Consider the following 24,860-nt stretch of genomic DNA (forward strand, 5'->3'; position numbering starts at 1 on the left):
TAACCTGAGATACAATCTGTTGAGAGGTTGTCTTTAGACATTTCTTCTTTTGTTTCATCAGATTATTCTGATGATGGTAGTTCGCGGAAAGAACTTAAAAAAACAAAACATTGGTTTATACCATGGCTTTTTGGCCCCCTGCAACTGTACTACTTAAAAAAAAAAAATCACAGAATTCATATTCTCACAGTAGCCAGAAGCTAAAATAATGTGCTTCCTTATTGCACGTCAAACCAAGAAGGTGTAAAAGCCAATGTTTCCCAATGCAAATCTGAAAGCCAGGTTCACCTCAAACGGATTCGGAATGTGCTGATTTCCATGGGACTCAAGTTGATTTCACTTATATTTCGGGCTTCTGGAGGTGAATGCATCAAGGATAATGATGAAGGTGTGAGACTTTCAACAGCAAACTTGTTAAAAAGTTTCTGTACCGACATCTAAAGAGCAGATGACAAAAATTTTAAATCGTATTTTAATCAACTTTGAACAGAGATCAGTAGTGCATCTATATACAATACAGTAAAACAGTATGCTTAGGACTTCTCCTTCAAGTAGGAAAAAAAAAGGGAGGAGAGACTATATACAAATATGTGTGCCTGCCCCACAGACTGCCCCCGGGGGGAGACATTAGAAACTGGTAATGGTGAGATGATGCCTTGTGGTACTGCTTAGAAATGCATCATATGCAGGGGTTACTTTTCTCAAAAAAGAAAGGACACCTGTGGGCTGACAAGCGTAAAAAGATCCTTATTCTCTTTCAACCATCACTTATACTTCACAATAGTGGTTCTCAAGCATTTTCTTTTTCTTATTGCAATACATGTGAGAGACACGATACAGGCCCATCAGCAAGGGAAGTTCCCTATGCCAGGGAGACCAAGCTCTGGAACGTAGAAAAATAGCTTCCCTCACCCCTACTAGGTTATCCTAATGTGCCTCTCTGGATCCTGTATAAACACCTTTAAGAAGCAATGCCTTAATGTTAGAATGCAAACGCTAACAGCCAAGTGTATCTGGATCACCAGTAATAAGGCAGAATGTACATAAAATGAAAAAATTAAAGTATCTGTGCTCTTTTAGCACCAACTCCCTGAAGGGCAGTGTAAAAGAATGGAGAACATCTCTATTTCCCACACCAGATATTCTTTCTTTGCTCTTCAGGTCCTAAGCATATACTTATTTGTAGGGCTGGAACTAAATTCTGAGCCTGGTCCACAGTGCATATAAGGGGTTTGGAGGAGGGCTTGGTCAGCTGAGTTGCCTGGTGGGCAGACCTGCCTCAATGCTAGAACCAGCCTAACTCCCTTCTCTGAATTACAGCCTGCTCTGAGATAGAGGCCGAAGACTGGAAGTTTGTTTATTTCCAAGGAGGCAACAGAAGAAACTGCAAGCAAGACCAACTTGAGCAGAAATCAAAAATGGGCAGCCTGTAAGCAGCATTCAGCCTAGCGATCTGTTTGGCCTGAAATGCTGGGTCATATGCAAATCTGGAGGACTGTGAAGATCTAGGCTTACATTTATTCCCCTCGAGGAAACAAGTAACTGGAGCTAAGTCCAGCTGCCCACTGGGCTGTGGTGAATTACGCCACTGGCCACAGTCTACTTATTCCTTAATGCTCCCTTGTTATGGCATCCAGTCTGCTCCAGTCACCGTGAAACCTGCCTCAGTCCCTGTAGGACTTGGGTTTGCCATCGATGAATGAGACTGCCATGTAAACACATGTGGCCAGGGAAAGAGGACATGTGGGGAGTGGTGAGAAAATGCTCTGTAGTTTGGAAATGGATGGCCTCGGAACAACTGCTTTCAAATGTGCACATGCTCCAGCTATGAATTCCGAGGGGAACGAGCCAGCATAACCTTTTCAGATTACTTGCAGAAAGTGAGGATTTCAAAGCACATTAACTTGACAAGCAAAACAACTTACCTTTCCCTGAGTAGTGGAGCAAAGCAGCCCCGTGTTTCTGCTAGAGAAGCGGCAATCAAACCCTTTCCTGTGGAGAACCAAGGCTGCCTCATCGGAATATCCAGGGCCCACCTACAAAGGAGCAGAATGTCAACACACCACAGAAAGGTTAAAGCAAATATTCACAGTTTGCCACATACCACTCTCCTGATTTCACCACCCCCAAATCTCAAACACTCATTGTTAGTGTTGAAGTTAGGCAAAGCCATTTGCCCCTCAGGTTACATGTTCAGCATGCATGCCTGCCTACCCCCTCAAGGCTGGGGTCAGAAGATATGATGTTCCAAGTTTCTTCAAATACAGCACTTCATTTTAATTTAATTCAATTTTTTTTTTACACGGACAGGCACCAGGAATCGAACCCAGGTCCTCTGGCATGGCAGGCAAGAATTCCGCCTGCTGAGCCACCGTGGCCCGCCCATTTTAATTTTATTTTTGACACATATATCTGTTGTATAGATTGTACCTGAGTTTAGTCTTTATCAGGTCACCGAATGGTGTAACATCCATCCTAAGATCGAAAAATGCTTTTTCATTAAAAACTAATTTTTGTAGCCTGCATTAACATTGTTAATTTTTAATGTGGCTATTCATTATTTTTATACAAGAAACATTTAAATTGAATTAGTTATGCTCATCACTTGCCAGGCCAATCCACATTTATTAGCTAGATGTATCATTTAAATTCACATCACAGAAGCCATTCTCCCTGTGTAGGCAAAAAGCAAAATACTAAACATGACAAGTCAGCTATGGGCATCAGTATACACTTTCTTGCAGTAAAAACTCTTGCATCTATTTAAATAATGATGGCGTGCATGCTTCAGGTCTTTGAATATTTTAAATTACAATCATATTAATAAATTTTATGTTTCCTCAAGTGGGGAGATGTTTATGATCATTAGCAAAATGAGTTGAAATTCCTTGGGAGAATTAAGAAAAGCATATTTATTCAAAAGAGAGATGTGTGCCGCTTGGCACTGACACAAGAACAAAAATGATCCATTTCTCCCTTTTCTGGCCACAGATATTAATATGCCCAAGTTCTTGATCATCCTCACTAGGGGATAAGATTCCTTAATGTGCTATAGAGACATCTTTTCTGAGTAGCTGCCAGCATCCCCACCACTGATTTGATTTTAATGTGCCTGAACAGTTTAAAGCTGTCCTCACCTCAGATTCTTGGCTGGAATAACCTATGCTAAGATGTTTCACACTGGTAGTTTGCAGCAGCAATGCTAAGATTTTGTTTGAAGGGAGAGAACAAAGTCATTTAAAGAATTCTGAGTCACCACAGGACTATTTATGATACATGCAGAAAGTCTTAGTCGTATGATAATGATTTCTGACACAATTTTAATAAATTTCACATGCTCCTAAAATAGCACAAAAGTAGCACATAAGAAAAATCCTTCATTTGTTATCTATATAAGATCTCCAGAGGGCTGACAAGAGAACTCTATCATATGCCAATTGTGAAACCCTGGAATAGTCATTTATTCCTCCTGAGATAATCGATATACACCCACCTCCTTTATGGGGTCACGGTATGGGTAAACCCTTTGAAAATATTACTTTTAGAGGACAGGAGGTGCTGATGCAGAAGCTGAAGGCAGAAGTGGTTCAGAGCCTGGGTTGAGAGTTAGTCTCAGATGGGCACATCAGCCCTGCAACTAGCTGCTGACTTCAGCGAAACCCAGTTTTCCTTTTCCATAAAAATGGAGATGAAATGAAATAACAAGAGAGGCATTTTTCAGGGTATCTGGTGAATAGTAAAAGCCCTCAGTAAAAGCTAGCTATTATTTCTATCAGCATAATCCAACAAATAAATATTGGCAATCATTATCGTAACAGTTACAAATTAGATATAAGACTCTCATTTAACTTCTTATTCACAGATTTCCTTTCTGACATAATAATTCTGTATCTAAGCAATTGGCAACCCCCCAAATTATATGTTTACGATTATACATCAAAATCATATCCAAGTCCTGATTCCGGTTCACAGTTTAGATCACCTCTTAATTAGACTCTTTTAAAAGCACTTATCACGATTAACCTAAGGAATCTGGCCATTTACTAATTTGCCTGATCATCCTATAAAAGCTGCTAATAGCAGTCACTGTTAAAATTCCTGCAACACATTTACTCTCGGAATAATGAATGTGTGGGGCCTTAGCAGCGAGGGGACAAAAAAGTGGGAAAGAGAAACACCTTTGGAATCCTACCTTTGAATTCTACCAAGGGATTTAAAGCAAATTTTCAGATTCAAAAGTAGAGATTAAATCATTTCAAAATTCACTTTCACCGAGGGAAAAAAAGTTATCCTTTCTTTAAAAACTGCAACTGCATTGTTTTTATAAGGACTAGAACACTAACTGCAACAGTAATCATCTTGTCCAAGTTTTTAAGAATCAAATATTCATGAAAGTATCAGTTTTCACGGAAAAATACCTAAGGCAAAAGCAGCAGCTTTTCAGTTTCAAAGTCTGTCCAGACATTTTATTTCCAAGAAAACTGCTTTTCAAAGTGGAGAAACTGTGAATTTAACTTGAATATGCATGCAGGAAAACAGATACCTTTAAGCAGCCACACAGTAGACTTAGGATAGTAAACGTATTTTGGAAGAATGGTTTTCATGCTCATTAACACATCAGTAGTATCTAGACCCCAGAAAAGACGGGGAAAAGAAGTTATAATTTTTGAAATACAATTTTGTGCCCAAAGACTGTGCATGCTAAGTGAACTCCTAATTAACTGCCTTTGTGAAAGAGGTTGCATCGCACTTGTGGCTGAATCACTGGACCAAGGCTGAGGTATTCAAAATGCACATAAGGAAAATCCATAGCGGAACTTATTTCAAGGGATAAAACTAATGTCCAGCTTACAGACAAAGCTGGGCTTGTAAGGCTTTTCCAGCAACTCAGTGGAGTGTGGGGGAAAATGATTTGGCTTGCAGAATAAAACCATCAGGGTTTAGAGAAAAGCTGGGTCAGAGGCAAGGCTTGGTTCCACCATGAACCAGTTACATGACTTTGAGTAAATCACTTAATCTCTGTAAATTCAGTGAACTAGGCTACACTCATCAAGAGCCCCTTTGAGGATTGAGGTCTAACAAACTCTTACAAAAACACACAGACGATAACAGTAATTGCAATGAACGCTTACTGAGCACTTGCTCAAAATGTTTTCATGGATTAATTTATTTAATCTCACAACAACCTTTGAAAAAGGAGAGGAGGCACACAAGTTTATACCATATTTAAATATATACGATCACACCATCACAAAGTATTCTCACTTATACTCCAATAGCAATTATCACTAATAACCCTATATTAGTCCTTAAAGACCTTTTCTTACCCATGGTTCACATTTGATATACCTTTCTGGGGGTGCTCCATTATTTTTCAGTAGATAAGAGAAAAATAGGCAGTGTGTTCCCCAAATTTTTAGGACTTCCCTTCCTTTTTGCTACCAGGCAAGAGGCAGTATAGGGTTCTGGGGAGGGACCTGGAGGCAAACACGCTGGAGTTTGTCTCCCATATATCCATTTACTGGCTGTGTGACCTTGGACAAGTTACCACCTGTAAGTCAATGACTTCTGTAAAATGGGACAAAAACAGTGTTACCTTCAAAATGCTGTTGTGTAATACCCAGGTTACAGCCAATTAATGCCCAGGTTATAGACAAGTGTACATACGCTGTTTAAAACAATCTTAGAAATTAGAAATAAAGGACATCTGGAAAACAGGTCAAAGTGGCACCAAGATTTACTTTGGCAATAAACTTTAACCTTTTCTAATTTATGAATAATTGCAGACATTTGTATTTCTTTATTAGGAACACTCACAACTGCTGATGACCAAAGTATGACTGTTGAGAACCTCAGTTTGTCAAGCACTCAGAGTGCTTACTGTGCGCATGCCAGACAGTTCTTAGTGTTTAATAAATGTTAACTCATTTAACTCTCAGAATACCTGCAAAGTGGGTACTATTATTATTACCATATAACTAACGTGGAAATTGAGGGTTAGAGGTTCAAGTGACTTGTTCTAAGTCACACAGCTTAGCAAGCTGAGGAGCTGAGTTTTAAACCCATGGTCTGGCTCCAAAGTCTGTGCTCCCAACAGCTTCATTCTTTGCTCTATCCATGGACTAGTGACCATAGAACATGCTGGCAATGAGAGGAAAGGGGAAGATACACACACACACACACACACACACACACACACACACACACACACCATTTTAAAAGTGGTTTTATTGAGATATATTCACACTGCACACAAGGAAAATATTTTTGATATAACAAAATGTTGCAAACTAAAGGAGATTACACTTCTGACTTAAGCTCGGAGAAACAGAGTACTTATTTAATTGTTCTAGCAGAGATAACATCCCAATTTATCAAAATGTATAATAATTGAGAAAGCAAGATTTGCAAATTTTAATTTCTATTCATCTATATCCCATCCACCCATCTATTTATCTCCTTTCAAATAGGATTTAAGCCATTCTGAAAATGATACCTGCGTATGACAATCCCTCCTAAGGAAAGGAACAGGCAAATACTTCTCTATTAAAATATTATTCCTCTTTCAGAGCAAAAGAAACTTGCTTTGGTTTTCAATAATGCGAGCTCAAAAAAATCAGTAAACTTCTAAAAACTGTAGTGAATACTGTATATGCATACATTTCTTTTCTGGGGAAGAGAGGAACCACTGCTTTGAGCAGCATCCCCAGGAGTGTGCCATTCTCTCCTATACTTCTAAGGTGCACACAGAGTAAGGCGTTGGCCAAACACCTGGTGGGAAGATTTCTTCATCCAGCACAGACTCTTTGAAGATGCCTAGCAATGCTCATTTTTAGTTCATTCTGGAAGCTGGAAAGATTAGAAAATTGAAACCTAGCTGCCAGTCCTGAGACAAGAAATAACCAGCAGAAAATCATTTTCCAGGGTACTCATTAAAATGTCCAATAACAGCTATCCTATTTTGAGCAAGGAGATAGAAAGAAAGGGAAGGCGAATGGGTATTCTTAGATAAGTACAACAACGGAATTTGTTTTTCCCACAATTTTCACCTTTTCAGAAGCTAAGGAGATCAATAAAGGATCAAACAATTCTTGTAAGAAAGGCAAAACAAAATAAAAACCTGAAACTGCCTCTTATAAGAAAAAATATGGGGTAGTGTAAACAAGTGGGGAAAGAAAACCTTATTCAGTAAGTGATGTTGGTACTGAAATGATTGGTTAGCAAGAAGAAATGGTTAACCATGAATCAAAATAAATTCCATACAGGACAAAGAGTTAAGTGCTCTGTGTTCGTGTGCATGTGTCATTTTTTAAATTAAATAAAAACATATCTGAAATCAGGTTGTAAGAGGACGTGCTGAAGAAAAAAGAAATGGAAGTTATCAGAAAAAAACCATGGTTGTGCTACATATAATTTCCTAGACCATCAAAGTGGAAGGTTCTGTGAAGGTTAGCATAATGGGTTAATCAAGTCCCCGGCCTGCCCCACCATTCCAGGCTGAATCTGCAGCTCTCGCGTTCAGAACCCTGCCTCCTGATCCGTCCCTACGTGAGATTCTCCTACGACCCTCTACACCAAAACCTCTTTCTCCTGAGATGATTACTCTCCTCATGGCCTGGTTTTCCCATTTGGTACCCTGAAGTGATGTTCTTTCTGTGATGAAGTTTTCAACCCTTATAAAGCTTCTTTTTAATGCTTTGTGCTAGTTGAAACTGTTACATACTCCAGAAAAGTCATGTTTTTAAATCCAATCTGGTGGGGGCAGACCTATTGGGTGGGACCTTTTGCTTAGGTTGTTTCCATGGAGATGTGACCCTGTCCATTCAAGGCGGATTTTAATTCACTTACTGGAGTCCGTTAAGAGGGAGACATTTTGGAGAAAGCACAGATGCTTAGAAAAGGAAATGCCCAGGAGATGCTAAACTAAGAGATGAAATTCAGAGTTTGCCCAAGAGAAGCTAAGGGAGGACCACAGATGCTTAAGCTAGAGAAACGCCCTGGGGATGCTAAGAGAAGACCCACAGGACACACGAAGAGAAAGCCACTGGAATCAGAAGCTGAAAGCAATGAACTGGGAGAGGCCCAGCAGATGCCGGCCATGATCCTTCCCAGCTGAAAGGTATTCCAGATGCCAGCGGTCTTTCTTCAGTGACCAGGTATCTTGTTGATGCCTTGATTCATTTTCATGGCCTTAGACTTGCAAATTTGTAACCTAAATAAATTTCCTTTGTAAAAGCCAATCCATTTCCGGTATAGTGTATTCTGGCAGCTTTAGCAAACCGAAGCATACGTCAAGCTCCTGATATTGCAAGGAAAGTGGATGACAGACAGAAGAGAGGTGGAAGACAGTCTACAAGATGAGAAGGGGTAGAGTTTCCAGAGAGGGATGGAACAGGCGGGAACATGCTGGGTCATGCAAGCACAATGCGAGGAGGGTTTCAAGAGATGTTTGATCCCCTCTTTCTCTGACCACAAAAAATGACATACACTATTTTTTAAAAAAACATATATAAAGTAACAAAACAAGATATGCCAACATAAAAACATAATGTGAACTCCTCCACTAATATGGGACAATTGTTGAAAGATTAGACTTTTAAGAACAGATTTAGTTCTGAGGTCATGTATATATAGCCCTTGATTCAGTCATGGACACGGTCCTGACTCTGCTGTTCATTTGTAGAATTACTTTTTATTTTAATCATTTAATTTCTCTACCCCTTACTTTTCCCATTTAGTAAATGGAGATAATGCAGCAACTTCTGGAATCATAAGGAGAGTTTTTCAAATTAGCCATTCTTGGGCCTCCCACACCAGACGTACTGCAGAGAATCCACTTTAGAATAATATAAAAATAATAATGATTCTTCTTATTATAATCTACATTAGAATTTATATTTTGAAATTCTTTCCTATGTGCTTGGGACACAGTAAATTTTAAGGCTGGTGGTTGGAACTGCTGACCCACCAGTGGGCTACCACACCTCCAGCCCCCACCTCTCCTCTCATTGCTCCTTGACCCTATAACACTTCTCTGCACCAGAAGTCAGGAAGAACAGCTGAGATTTAGAATGGAAGAACCTTTGGACAGCAGCGTGGTGATGGACCAGCAGGGGAGGGGCATCCTGCATCCCACTGTGATGGAGGAAGATGAGGAGGAAGAAGAGATGCACCCTTATCATGGCAAGGAGGGACTCAGACGGACAGATGTCTGTCATGGAAATAGTCAGGTGCTCACGAGGAAAAGACTTACTTAGGGCAAAGCAGGCCTCTATGGTTTTGCTTGGAACCTGACCTCTATGTTAACATATTTCAGTAGGAAAAATTAATTGCAATCTCCAAATAAACAACCCATTATTGTATGCTGGGAGTTGCCTGCTTACAAAAACAGGAACACAGGCCAAAATATTTAGGCCTGGCTTCTGGATTTAATCAGAGTCATTTTTGCCTTTCCTTTAGTATAACCATGAAATTATCCTGACATCTTTTTTGGGGGCGGGGGGAGAGGGGCAGTGCCTGGTCTGGCAATGAAACCCAGGTCTCCTGCATGGAAAGCAAACATTCTACTACTCAACACCTGTGCATCCTTATCCTGACATCTTTTAAGCAACACACTTTCTTTGAATCAATATCCACATCACCATCCTTCAATTATTATCTTTGCATTATCAGAGGTTAAGGGACAGAGAGCAATTCTTGAAGGGAGACATCCTGAATGCACCAATCCCCTTGGACTACCATTGGGCTTTTAAGCAACCATTACAAATACATGCTAAGAGTCAAAGGTTAACAAAGGAACAGGTACCAATTGATATGATAATGCAAAACAGCCTCAAATATTTACTTCTGAGCATATGTCAGCATGGTAGTTATTGATATACACTAAAATTTCAGTCTTTACTTCTCCTTATCAAATCTCTATGCTTTGAAAGTACTCTCTATTCTTGGCCCCAAATCCCAAGTTACACCCGAAGCGGCATTTCCAAAGACTCATCAGGATAGCAAGGCAGATTTACAAAGCACCTCTGTTTGCAAGGGGCTTTCACAGCATTATTTCATGTGCTTCTCACAACAGACCTGAAGCAGGCATTACTGACATCTGCCCCATATAAATGGCAGCTGAGTGGGCAGTCAGTCAGCAGGTAGAGAAGGCGGTTCACCCGTCCAAAGGAGAAAAGAACAATAAGCAGCAAATCTGGGCTAGCAGGTGGAGGTCTACCTGTAGAAGGCCTGAATGCTCAAAGGTCTGAATTGATTTGACAGGTAGTGGGTTTTCAAGCCTAGGAAGTAACTAGATTAATATTGTAGGATGAGAGCCAACAGCAGGAAGCAGGGTATAATAAGGGAATAGACGGCCACTAAGATGAGGTGACCTGGGAAACGTGTGCCAGCCTGAGCTGCAGTAGGTAAAATCCCACATCCACTGACTCCAGTCAGCTCAGGCTACTCACAGAAGACAATCCTATTTCAAACAATCACGGGGGAAGAGTCATCTGGAAGTGAGGCTAAGGAACAGCGGCTGCTGTCCTCAGCAGAAGGTCCTGGTCACTAACACTTGCCACCTTCTAACCTGGGAGGTGGTAACCTGAGGCCCAGAGTGTTTGCTGACTTCTACTCTATCCTTTTATTCTCTTTCGGCTCAGGAATTAATGACATGTCATGTCAGGGAGGCTGCCCGCCCCTAGTCTCTTCTTTCCATGAGCTGCTATGCAGACCTGAAAAAGACCATAGCAGAATCCTAGAAAGAACACCCACAAGATTCATTCATTCAACAAACAGTTACTGAGCACTGTGCCGGTTTGAAGCTATTATGGACTCCAGAAAAGCCATGTCCTTTAATCCTCATTCAATACTGCTGGATGAAATATTTTTGTTTCTATGGCAATGTGACACACCCAACTGTGGGTAGAAACTTTTGATTAGATGGTTTCCATGGAGACGTTCTCCACCCACTCAAGGTGGGGTTGCGTCTGGAGCCCTTTAAGAGGGAACCATTTTGGAAAAAGCTTTAGAGCCACGAGAACCGACAGAGCCCACAGACCCAACAGAGTCCACACAGGTAGAAACCTTTGGAGATGAAGAAAGAAAAATGCCCCCACGGAAGCTGCTAGAGAAGTCTGGAAAGAAAACTAGCAGATGTTCCCATATACCTTTCCAGTCGAGAGATAAACCCCTAACATCATCGGCCTTCCTGAACCAAGGTATCTTTCCCTAGATGTCTTAATTTGGAAACTCTTATAGCCTTGCCTTAATTTGGACATTTTCATGGCCTTAGAACTGTGAATTTGCAATTTATTAAATTTTCCTTTATAAAAGCCATTCTGTTTTTGGTATATCACATTCCAGCAGCTTTTACTAACTACAACAAGCACCTACTATGTGCAGTCACTACTCCAGGAAGGGGGATACAACAATGAATAAACCAAAAGCGCTTCATCTCATAGAGCTTATAGTCTGACCATAACTCCTACCTCAGAGCCTTCAAACTTGCTTACCAGAAATCTTTGTGTCTCTTATTTCCTTCAGATTTGTGCTGCATTATCACCTTCTCTGTAACCTTCTCCAACCATCCTATTCAAACTCGCAATACCTCCTTTCCAATCACTCTCCTCTCCTCCCCAGCACCCATGCCCCTACCTCCATGGCACTTATCAACATCTAACATATTATAGGTTTTTCTTATTTTTTAATTATTTTTCTCCTCCCACTATACCCTTCACTCCAGAAGGGCAGGGGTATTTTGTTTTGTACAAGACTATTTTCCTAGTGCCTATAGTAGTACTTGGCACACAGCAGATTTATTCACATGATCAAACAAGCTTTTCAACATATTGAGCTCTACATACGAGACTCTAGTACTCATTTGTAGTATTACAAACCATATATATTTTGTTGCATGGCCAGGCATAAGTTCCTTATCTTGCACATCTAATTTTTAAGAATCCTAAGTGCTTTATCTTGTGGACATTTGTCCTTATTTCATTTGGTTTGCTTTAGTTCATTGTTCGTAAACTGAGGCCATTTACTATGTTTATCACAGAACCCAAACCAGTTACCACTACCAGCTAAATATAATTCTATTCAAATTTCTACAAACTTTAAGAATTATGTGAAATGTCTGTGACTTTGAAAGTGGGCACACAGTAAACTAAAGCTGTCCCACTGAATTAAAATTCCATACCTAATAACATATCCCATGCTCTTTTTTCAATATATCTTCATATTTCACCTAAGCAGTTGGTTTCTCAGTATGAAGGTTTGGGTTGAAGTGATTTTCAGAAGAATATTAAAATACGAAACCTCTGCTATAAAAATAATTAAGCACTATGCTTTCTATTTCTCTAACTTCTGAGAAATACTGGCTAATAAGGAAGAATGACTGGAAAAGTCAGAAGAGCAGATCTTAAGGCCCATTCTCCCATCTACTAATTATGCAACCTTAGGCTAGCTTTAGCTCCTGTATCTGTGAGAAGAAGATAATATTCCCTGATCTGCTCACCATGCAGAACTTTTCTGAAAATCAAATAAATTAGTGTCAGGATATGCTCTAAACTATACAGCAAGAGTCAAATGAAAAGCACAATGATTCTGCCTAAAGGTGGAGCCTTCTTAATCATTCCTCAAAGTTTAGCAAAGCTCACAGTATCTTTTTTTCTCTCCTCACCCCCTCATACCAAGTATAATTTTAAAAGTAATTTTTTATAGATAAGTTCTGGGATATACCTTTGACTGTATTGTCCTCAGATTAACTAGATGAATGTCACAAGGCAAAGATGACACTAGTGGAGAGAATTCATCCAGCAGCTCAGGCGTGGGAGAGGAAACCTTTTCTGTCATTGGGAAGACAGGATGATTCAGGAAAGCAGAAGTCATGTGGCTAAGGAGAGAAGGATAACTAACGGAATTCTTTTCTTCTTCCTATCAAGAAAAAAGAACACATTTAAGAGCTATTTGTTTGCAATTCTTATCACATCAATTGAATTACTTGACAAGGTTTAAATATAAACTAAATACAGAAATACCCAGAGACTTTGATTTTATTATATGCTATAAATAATGGTCTTAGCAAACATAGAGTAGATTGCCAAGTTAATTTCTAAGCAATACAGGATAACAAATAGAGCCCACCTAACTTGTATGCATAAGAATAATTTCTTTTCCATTAATTTAAGACTAAAATTACTGACAACATTGTCTATAAACTTTTTAGGACCAGGCATAACTTTTTATCGAAGCTCTTTCTCAACCTCCCACAAAACTCTTAAAAGTAGATGGTTCAGGATGTTCATATATTTTGTACATCATCAAATGTTATCTCTCTTTTCCCTCAGGTTTTATCCATCATATTCTCATGGTTCTATTACTATATTTAATAAGACTATAAAGACATGTTCTGATCCAAACCTGTAATCTATAAGTTATCAAACAATAGGAGCCAAATTCTGCTTAATTATAGTATTTAAAAAAATTCAAATTTAAAGAACACAGGTGGCATATCTAGTTTATCTGATTGCTTCCTTTAAATTTGATAAATCATTGTCAACTGCTTCAATCTATGTTATCCCCCAAGCAGGAAACATTCTATATGTTATAGGAATACTAACCACACATTTATATAATACATGATGATTCAGTATAATTTAAAGATATTTTAGACTTTGCTATGGTGTATAAATATATATAAGCATCTCAATGCATGTTCCAACATTAAATAAGTCAACCAGGAGTGGGGATTTACATATTCTAGATGATGCAAAACTAATTACATCAATGGCTAAGTAGAGTCTTTACCAATAATGCCTAAAGAGTAAAAACAGACATACAGAAGCACTGAGAAGAGAAAATAATTTACATGGAAAGGTCCTTTGATCACTAGCTACATTCGAAGCAAATTTAATTTTGTATTGTGATTAAAAAATGACTATTTCAGTGGTTCTATTCTGATTTTGCATCATTTCTGGTAATACAAGGCTCAGATAAAAGGCTTGACTACTTATCTGTGAAAAGCAGGATTTACAAAAGATAAAGAGCTAAAATCAGAATGTCAGATTAGCATTGGACAGAGGAGTGCTAGCAAAAAGTGAACTAACATATTGCTAGCAGCTAGCCACAGATGCCATTACAATTAGGCCATGGAAAGAAAACAACAACAACAACAACAAAAAACAACACTTAAAAGACAGCAAAGGGACATGGCAATATTAAGATGCTGACAAAAATATACTAGGTTTGAAAGAGTTGTAGAAAATGCATCTCTCTAAATTCTTTTTTAAGGAAAGTTCAAATAAAGCATATAAAACAACATTCCCCAACAATACTGAAATGTAATGTAGCTCAGAGAATGACATGAATAGAGCAGGAAGTTTTCAACAAAACACTTTAAATGCACTCTTAGATCAAAGAACTTCATATTCTAGGTCAGTATTGCTGACAAAATAACTTCTGGGTAAAAAAGAATAAAAGATTCCAACAGAAAAGAAAACACCTGTCCTATCAGATTTGGGAAGCATCAGGTCCACTCTAGGGCAAGAAACATTTAGAAAAACCTCTCTGGATTTGCCCTATGTTCTTGGAGGAATTCCTGGCTTCCCTGAGCTTCGAAACAATAATGTGGGAAAATACTACTCCTTCCAAGCCCAAGTCAGTTCTCCTGACCCTCGATGCTACCCCAAATACATCAGAATGATTTGGGGAGCTTTTTAAAAATACAGATGTCTTAGCTCTAATCCAAATCCAGTGAGTCTCAAATCCCTCTGGGAAGGTGCTCTGGGAACATGAAGCTGAAAAAGCCACTCCAGGTAAATCTCAGGGAGTCAGCCCCATGCTGACCTGTGCTGAGAATTGCAACCCCACACATCCTCCCAACCTTCTTAGAGGAAAACAGATCCCTTTTGGAATAAAAACGATAAGCCTCATCCTTTAACTACTGTTGGATTAAAAGGAAAAAAAAAGATTAAGATTTAAAAACATTTTGAAAAAAAACTCTTGTAAAAAGAAACAATGTTCTGAATGTGAGAACTTCAAGGACTGTGCAGGGCGTTGTATTGTCCTTCGGAAGATAAGGAAGAGAAGTTTATACAATAGTTGTGGTTTAATGCTCTAAGAGTCCCTGGAACAAAGAATGCAGCTGGACGCCAGCCTGCTGGGGGGAGGGGGTGAGGGGCAAAGTCTCACCCAGCTTTCAGGGTTCCATCATTTAAATACTTTCTTATCACTGTTGCAGCAACAAAGGGCTCAACAGGATATTTAGCTATCAAACTATCAACCTCCTAGGGGGGTAACCTTTTAACTGCAAGCCTTCTGATAAGCAACGAGTTTGTGAATCATGTTTACTAATAGGAAATTGTAAGACTTTAAGCCATAAATGAATTCTCTAGTCTTATAGTAACTAATAATATCTTACTATATACATTGTTGCTTGAAGGCTTCAGACTACACAAAGTCCAGCTTTTTTCCTTACCACCTACGTGGAACTAAAAGAGCTTCCAGCACATTCTGATCCAAATCACTCAAAATTGAGACCTCCAATGGGTTCCAGTCCTTAGGCCAACGTCAGAGCATCTTGCTGGGTTCCTTGGTGCCCTCACTAACCCTAACGCAGTTATCTGATCCCCGAACAGCAAAGCCTTCCATTAGCTCTACATCAAAACTTGCTAAATTATGTAGGATAGTATTGGTTTTTTCAGTTAACTTTGTTTATTCAGAATGACCTGAGGCATGTTAGGAACTCGACAAATGTTTGTTCAATGTTATCTATTAACTTTAAAGTAAATGCAATACAAACAAGTGAGAGAAAAATACCACCTGGGGAAGGGCTGGGGAGAAAAGGACAGAGGGAGAGGGAACGAATGAAAATAGAAGTGAATCATAACATTTAGAGATAAAAATATCATCAGCCCAGAGTTGAAAACTACTGGTCTGAGGACCAAATCTGGCCTCTAGACATATTTTGGTAGGCCTGTATGGTATTAAAAAGTTGTTTGTTTTCCAGCTGACTTAAAAAAAGAAATCAAGATATTTCATATTAAAAATAAAGTAACAAAAAAGATTTCTAGCTTAAAAAAAGTTTTTAAAAAATAAAACTGAAAAGTTGAGCCACAGTGGACCTGCATTCTCAGATGGAGCTGAGTTATGGCTTTCTCCTCCCAGAGGGAAAATGTGTCCTTTGCCTCACCATAGACCCTCTGGTCACCTAACTTATGCATCTGCCCTTATACTGAGCCAACCTCCATCATGCCACCACTTTCCTGACCCCTACAGATATTTGAGCATTTAATCTGATCTTGCCCAAAGTCCTCTCTTATAAAGATCTAGTATCCAAAGTCAAAACGGTCCAACTTTATTTGAAATAAAACCTGAGACTTCCAATTCCTAGCTCAACGTCCCTTTTACTATACCAACTGGCAGCCAGAAGTGGGGATGGGTAAGAACCAACGAAACAAGTCTTAAAGGAGTCAATGTGAAGGAGACAGTTCCTTTTCCCATCTCCCTTGATCCTTAAGGATGGCTCATTCCCATGGATGACAGCCAACCTCACGGAACCACAGTCTTCCCATCTCTTGGGGATTATCATTCCAAATACGTCTCAGGGGCTCTTGGTAGAACACTCTAAAAGCAGGACTCACTTCTAATTAGCCACCCCTGGATTTTTTCCAAATGAGGTTCTGAAAGACTTGAAGCTCACCAGTAAAATGCCTTCCTTTACAGAGAGCCCTAAAGAGGCTTATCTCTCATCTCAGGTTCCACCAACCACATGTTAGAGAATAGAGCTTTAGTTAAAAAAAAAAAAAAAATACTTACTAGAAAAATTAAGTTACACGATATATAACATTTCTAATCAAATGTCTTTTTAATCAATCTAACTAGAAATTAAACTGCATTTTCTCTTTTCCAGCTCATTATTTTATTCAAAAGACATAATTGAATTAAGCCTTAAAATCTATAGCTGAGTAAAAGAAAAAATTAACAACATGGGAATAAAAAAAGTAGATCAAATTTAGATCAATTACTATCCAAGGAGATTTGAATGGGAATAAACAAATTGTTTAACTTCTAGGTGAAAGCTTTTTAGACCTGACATGAAAATTTTTATTGCCACAGTTAACAGAAGTTTTGTAGATTCATGTCTACTGAGAGAAAATCACTTAAGTCAGAAACATTTTCAAGAGCAGCAAAAGACAGTAGTTGTTTGCACTTACACGATTAATTTAATGTGGTGTTAGTCCTAAAACTAAGCTATCTTGTTAATAATGACTTAAACCATGAGTCCCAAGAACTGGTATAAATCTTAATGTCTAAAGTGAATATAAAATCTTTTTCCTAAAAGATTCTAGACATGGGAAATGTCTTTGCTTTTATTAGCTGTTACCATTTCATTCACTCAACCAGTATTTTATATTAGAATGTCTACCCCAAGAAGAGGCACTGTGGGGTTCATGAAAATCAAGTAAACAAGTCACTGAAATCTAGAAAGGGCAACAGAGCATGCATATGATTTCCTGGAAGATAAGGTACTAGGCAATAAGTATTCTAAATACACTGGTGCAAAATGTATAAAAGCTCATTCATTTAGCATTTGTATATTTATTCATTCATTCAACATACACTGAGTGTTTCTTTTGGTTGAAATATTCTAGAAGCAGAGAGACATAGTCTTTCCTCTTACAGAGCTTATCACTCAAAGGAGGAGAAAGGAATTATTCACATCCCTACATGAAGGAGAGATGCACAGCTCTGGGCAAAGGAAAAGGGAATTTGACCTGGCCAGGGTGAAGTAGTTGATGGAGTGAGCTTTGATCCTAATGCTTACTAAGAGTTTCCCAAATAGTGAGGAAGAAAGGGCATATGCAAAGTACTGTTGTTGGAGAGCAAACGGGAATTACTTGAGATCAAAAGAAAACCAGTGGGCCTCCAACAGAGAAAGTGGGAGAGTCTGTCAGAAGAGGATGGGGCAGAACCCATATTATCAGCAGTCCTGTGGCCACTGTAAGGATTTTGGCTTTTACACTGACAGCAGTAAGAAGTCATCAGAGGGTTAAGCAAGGGGACAACAAGGTCAAATTTGGTTTTCAAAAAACAAGACGCACTTTGCCTGCTGGATAAAGAACAGATACGGCAAAAAAGAAAAGCAGAGCAGATGTGTATAGACTAGAGCCAGGAAACACATGATATTAGTTTAGACCAGGGTGGTGGAAGGATATAAGATACAAAGGAACTGGTGATTGCTGCTATGAGAACAGAACTGGTGCAGCGTTTATCAGGGATGACATCTAGCATCTGGCTTGGTACTGGCGGGCAGTGGTGCTATGAGAAGGAAAACTGGAAAAGGGCCAGGAATCGAGCAGATGAAAGATCTTAAGGTTGATTTTTGGATATGTTGAGTTTGAGGTATTCTTGAGTGATACAGAAAGAAATATCAGGAAGCAATAGCATAGGCGAGGTCCTGGAGAGCAGAGGCAAGACCAAGTTGAAAATATACACTTGTGAGGTCCAGCTGGTAGAGATGGTCACCAAAGGAGCAGAAAAGATTGACAAGGGAGACACAGAAAATGAGGAAAGGAGAAGGTCTGGGTCTGGGCATTGCAGGGTCCAACATTTAATGCCTGAACAAAGAACTATCAGAGAAGTAGAGAAAGAGCTGCTGAAGAGGTAGGAAGAAAGAATTAGTGTGGTACCATGGAAGCCCTGCCTAGGCAGTGTTGTCAGAAATAACAGTGGTCACTAAAAGATGCTCCTGAGAAGTCAAGTTAAGATGTTGATTAAATATGTCCGCTGGATCTAGTGACATCGGTGAGAGCTATCTCACTGCAGTGATGCAGGCTAAAGCCAGATTGCAATGACTTCAGTGTGAGGGAGGCAGTGAGATGAACTTATTTCACAAACTGGCTCTACTGAGTAGGACAGACAGGATGGTACTGTAGGGGAAATGAGAATAAAAGTCTGAGCGAGGGTTTACTTCGAGAAAATGGAATGTGTTTAAAAGCCAAGGGAAAGGCTCTCCTTGGGAAGTCCTGGCTAAGGTGGGGGGGGAGGAGGAGGAGGAGGAGGGAGGGCCAGTAGTGAAAGGATCCCTGAGGAGGGGGAAGTGCAAGCAAGGACTGGCCTAAGATGAAAGGAAGATAAACTCCTCCACTGTAACAGGAGGGAAAAAGGAAAGGGTGGGAGTGGATGCCTGGTACCGAGAACAGATTCTGTCTAAAAGCTGTCTTCTCCAAAAAAAGCAGAAGGTGAGGTCACTGCCTAAAAAGAGTAGGAAAGATATAAAATGGTCAGTGTGGAAAGAGGGAGAGTCGGGTAAGCGAAGAAAAAGGGGATGTTGGGGTCCTCTGAGGCAGGCAATCAGTAATTTGTGGAGGACACAAGGATAGCTTTGCTGCTTGCCTGTTTAAGAGACTGCCAGGCTTGTTCAGGTCTGGCTGGGCTTTTGTTACAGTGCTATTTAAGGCAGAATACTAGATTTTTGCTTTAAGGAATGAAAACCAAACAAAGCAGACCAACAAGTAAATCTATTTTCAAGTAGTGAATCTAAGACTAGAATAAGTACTCTATGGTTTCAAATAAACCTCACTAATCAAACTTATCCTAAGTATGTGATTATGTCATCTTCTTTAAACCTTATTTAGCTCAATTCTTTAACTCTTTTTTTAAGATTTTTTTCAATTCTTTAACTCATATCTCTCAAAATAGCTTCAAGAAATTGCACCCACAATGAGTCTCTTGACATTATTTTATGTCCACATAATAAGCACAAATGAAATGACCTAAATGAAAACCTCACGAGAAATATTCAACTGAAGTTTTCCTTCTGTGAATGTGGATTACATATCTCGAAGATTATCTCGGAATTGTAAACTGTAAAATAAATAAGTAGAAAAGCACAATTTCACATTTGGAGAGTTAAAGAACAGCCAATAGCAGAACATGCTGGCGATTTTTCCCTACCATGTTAACAGCACTTCTCTTTTCTAGAAGTATTCGGAAGAGGTTAGCTGTGATTTTGTTATCATGGACACCTTGCCCAAGCCCGCGATTATCATCTTGCATGAGTCTCCGATCCATGATAACTTCAATCTGACCTACAACACAAACAAATAAAAACATCCACCAGGGTTACTTAATACAATTGTTGATTGAGGATCAAGTAATTACAAGGCGTGATGTCTCACTTTAGCACGTGTCCTGTCCCATCAAGGAGACAGTTCAAAACAACCCATTCTACTATGGACTTTCTCTTGACAATAGCTCAAAGCAGCTGGCATGATTTCCTGATACAGGATGGTATTTCGGCATTTCTTCATCTATGTCTAATTCCATCAGATAGGAAATGTTAACACACGACACAACAGACCAAAATTAAAATAAAACCTTTTTTTTCCTTTAAATTAACCTGAAGAGCAAATAAATTAAGTCCTCAAAAATTTTTTTAGTGGTAGCACTTGGGATTTTCAAAAGCTTATGAGATTCATTAGGAAATGCATCACATACAGAATAATAAGATAAATAATACACATGGGGAGGATCTAAAAAGGATTTGTAAATAAAATTTAAGTTACTTATGTGTGGTAATTTTCTGAGGATTCCCTAGAATCTGGAGACATCTACCAAGAACTCCTTCCCCTCTCTGATAACTGTGTTAGTGACATCAACACGGCCCTTTCTTTGCTGGCTCAAAAAGAGTCATATTTGAGTCCTTCATTTGCTATAAAATAATCCCACATTTCCTCTAGTTTAAGTTGTAAAGTAATGATTAAATTCCCAGTGATGGTTTGATTTTTCTCCATCAATCTCTCTACAATCTCTAACTCGTTTCTTCCTTGCTTCCAAAGGTTCCTCCATAAAACAAATAATGACAATAATTCTCTGGATTATACTCAAATCGTTTTTAGATTTGTAGTTATTCAAATACCTGGGTATTTTGTGTCTACACACGGGCTGAGGACCTTTATTTCTCAGCTTGTCTTTATCAAGAAAGTAAGATAATACTACTTGATTCATCACTGCCTGGGTCCTAATGCCTGTTCTCCTATTTAGAGCACAAACTTGAAAATTTCAGGAAGAGTTTAAAATGGGTGTCTCAAAAGTCACATCTAGCACAAAGATGGTGAATGTCTTATCTACACAATTTTTTTTTTTTGTAATTATGTCAATATTTACAGATTGAGTAACTCCACATAAAATGCCAGGTTATTGGGCTCTTGAGAAACTGAAAAATTTAGCTACACTGGGCTCATAGCTCCAGGGTGACAATTAAGTGGCATTATATAGTGGCTGCCCACTGCATGTGGGAAAGCATTCTCTCCAGCGGACTCAACTCCCGACAGCTCCTTATTGTGTCCCTAAGGCAAGGGCCTTCTTTTTCTTTGGTAAGAGAATTTGTATCTTTTTATGGCATGAGTTCTCATGATTTTGTCCCAAAAAGACGACCACACAAATGAGAAGTTGTATATTTTCTTGCTGAAGTACAAAATGCATATAAATGCCTGATATAAAAAGTGGATTTATATCAAAGAATACACCAGGTACCTTCATTTATTATCTCATTTATCATCCCCTGGCTTCTTTAGACATGGAACTTAGCAACTCTTAGTATTTAAGGAAAAAAAGAGCAACTGGCAACAGATAAATAATAACCAATTAAAAATATGTATGGTAAAGGATAAAAGCTACCCAACAGAAAGTTTTACCAAGAATAATCAGGGTCTATTGTCTGTTGTCTCTCCCTTTTTTCCCCATCTCTTTCTCAGGAAAACCTTAATGCCATTTCTGTACCTCCTTATCCCCAAGTTTTTATTCTCTCTACTCCCTTTCTTCTTTCAGGTAATGATACAGTAAATAAGACTGTGATTCAGAGAAAGACCTAAGCTTGGACTATAACTTCCCATCTTTGCAAACTCAGGCAAGTTATTAAATTCAGAGTCTGTTTCTATATCTGTTAAATCACAGTGAAGACAAGAGATGGTGGCAAGAAACCAGCTATCAGAAGTAAAGAGTCCTTTAAAACAATAGTTTTAGGATTCCTATTCTTTATCTGAAGACTGAGGAAAGCCATCATTTTCTGTTGCTTTCACAAAACCCAAGATTCTACTATATTCTGGCTCTCAAAAGAAAGCTGGAACGAAGTCAGGCAGGTTGTGACTGAGATGATAATTTCAGAGACATTTAATCAGTAGAAAATTACACACTTGGAACTGAAACCTTTCAGAGCAAAAAATAATTTAAACAATACATACCACTTTTCAAACTCGAAACCCCTAAAGACTGAGCAGAGAGAAGTGTGAAGCGGTACTTCGCATCCTGCACATATGCCATTGTAGTCATCGGATAGACATTTGCTTGGAGGGGCAATTTGCTCATTGTCATTCTAGGTTGAATCTATAAGACCAAAGGATTCTCTTGTAAAGAAAGTGGCATTTACACATGTATTTTTACGAATTAGTATTGCTCACAGACAACTTTCCTACTAAAGAGAAAGAAAAATTCCTTTCTTGTTCAGGGGAAGTGCTAATTTAAAAATTAAAACATTTTTCAAAAATGAGGCCCTCAGAAAACAATGTTGAAAGTGAGAAAGGTGGAACTTATCCAGATTTTCAAAACAGGTATTTGTATTTAAATTCAGAAATCTTCTAACTCTCCAATATTTGCATAAAACAAATTATAAAGGTATTAAGCATTCATTTCTCACCTAAATCTAACATACTGCTTTTGTAAGGAATGCTAAGCATAATAGCTCTCTATTTTCTTTCAAGATATCTCTCTAATACTTGAAAGAATCAGTTTTAGCAAATACCACAGATCTCCCCCTCAAATCCTCTAACATATTACATTATAATCAAATGCGTATTTGTATTTAAAAACCACTCAACGCTTGCTCTTGCTTAGTTTCAAAATAGATAGTCCTATATTCTAATTTCTCTCTGCCTTGATCTGAATGCATAAAATCCAATTCTAACTTTATGTTTTAGAGAGAAATTGATGTAGTGCCCCAAAGCCAGCCTCTGTCAAGGTGTCTAACCCCATGAGGAGAGACTGCAAAGGGAGAAGATGTTATTAGGGAATCACATGCACACCACTTCACAATGCCCTCTTCTCTTTCAATTTCAAGGAAGTTTAACACGAAACGGAAGAAAGGGAGAGGTATGATGTTAATGTCATAGTTAACATAAATGGAGTTTACATTTTATGCCGGGCCCAATTCAGAATATTTCACCAATAAGATCATTAAACTTCACAATAACCCTGCAAGATGTCCTATAACTTACGGGTGAAGAAACAACTATAAAAATTTTTTTAAAAAAGAAAAGCTACTTTAAAAGAATTCTCACTTCTCCTTTCCCATCCTGGTAATCCTCCCACCTCAATCAACTTATATAATTGACATTTAAAAGGCAACAATCATACCGCTGCTACCCTCACCCATGATTCTGAAGAGCTAGTTCTGTCCAAATATGTCTCTTTCAAAAGTTTAAAAAATGGCATATTTTAAAAGTACACATATTTAGATGGTAGACTTAAAAATACTATTTTCCTATTTATTCAGATACTTGGTCCTTGCAAAAAGAAGTCAGATTTTTAGTTATTCATTTTCACTGTTCATTGACGTATACACCCACATACATAAATAATTGATTCTGTAGGAGTTTAAGAAAATACTTTCTTTCTTGAACAAGGAAAATGGATCACTATAAAGTCAGGGTATCATATGAAAACCAAAGAGCTGTAGTAGAATTAACGTGTTAATTCAAAACGTTGCTGCAATTTTTATGCTTTGGGAAAGGTTTATATATAACTTTTGGAGGAAATCTTAGAAGAAAAAATTATCGCAATTCCTTCTACTCATCCTTATTTGAAAATCAGACAAGTAAAAGCATTTGCTATGAAATTGTTTCTATTCATAGCCAGAAGTTTCTAAAACACTGTTTCAAAAACATGCTCATGTTTTTAATACTATTATTTTAAAGACATGATGTCACACACACACACACACACACACACACACACACACACACACTCTGAATACTAAGTTTTAGTAACCAAAGTTCTATTAAATTAGAAAACCGACAATCTGAAAAACATTTTACAAATTAATTTTCTTCCTACTATTTCAAAGCATTTACTGACACTTTTTATTAAATACATATCTATCCATATTTCTAAATAGAAATCTTTGTCTATATCTGTATATATGTGTGGTATGTATCTATATCTACATATAATGTATATGTAGATAAATGTGTATACATAAATGTATAAATGCACACACACACATGGGGGAGAGTATTCTGAAATTTAAAAGTATTAGCTCATATATTTTAAAATATTTATGGAATAAACTAAATATTCATAGACTAATTCATTATGAGAGAAAAAAAAGATATCTTCTACCCGTTCCTAATTCTATTTCCTTTCTATTAGACAAACTCATTTATGTTGTTAAAGTCAACATATTTAACACCTCCTGTGGTCACCAAATCTTCCTTTAAAAAAATGAATCATTATAAACAGATGTTCCACAAAGTGTTTCTCAAATATATGTTCTCACTCTGGAAATTCTCATTGAATACTAAACCTACAATTGTCTGATCAATTCAGTTTTATTTTAGAAGGGATTTTTCAACCATCAACATATTTTTTCCAAAGGATCCAAAATTAACTGGCCTTTGCCATATAAAAATTACACATGGAGAACAACCATTATTTAGGCATTTTAAAGGAAAATTACCTGGTATCCATTTAGGTCTGTATAAAATCTATTTTGGTTGTTTATGCCAGAAGAAATTCTCATTGCAATCTCACGATTATATTCTTTTCTGATGTCCACAATATTTGCAATTTCCACAGACTGTCCTTCTATTCCTGAATTT

The 24,860-nt window shown here is 38.1% G+C and overlaps 1 protein-coding gene across 2 annotated transcripts in view; it reads right to left on the reverse strand.

Moving 5' to 3' along the window:
• The window catches only part of MAN2A1 (mannosidase alpha class 2A member 1), a 260,528-nt gene that overhangs the window by 73,297 nt on the left and 162,371 nt on the right, over positions 1–24,860 (reverse strand). For both annotated transcript variants that reach the window (XM_077139007.1, XM_077139008.1), the window contains exons 17-22: positions 24,719–24,852; positions 22,230–22,371; positions 19,942–20,075; positions 12,724–12,918; positions 1,926–2,036; positions 289–437 (exon numbers count right to left, since the gene is read on the reverse strand). In XM_077139007.1, coding sequence (XP_076995122.1) covers positions 289–437; positions 1,926–2,036; positions 12,724–12,918; positions 19,942–20,075; positions 22,230–22,371; positions 24,719–24,852 — 865 coding nt within the window. The remainder of the gene's footprint in view (positions 1–288; positions 438–1,925; positions 2,037–12,723; positions 12,919–19,941; positions 20,076–22,229; positions 22,372–24,718; positions 24,853–24,860) is intronic.

The sequence above is a fragment of the Tamandua tetradactyla genome, chromosome 21 (assembly GCF_023851605.1).
Source record: "Tamandua tetradactyla isolate mTamTet1 chromosome 21, mTamTet1.pri, whole genome shotgun sequence".
NCBI classification, from domain to species: Eukaryota; Metazoa; Chordata; class Mammalia; order Pilosa; family Myrmecophagidae; genus Tamandua; species Tamandua tetradactyla.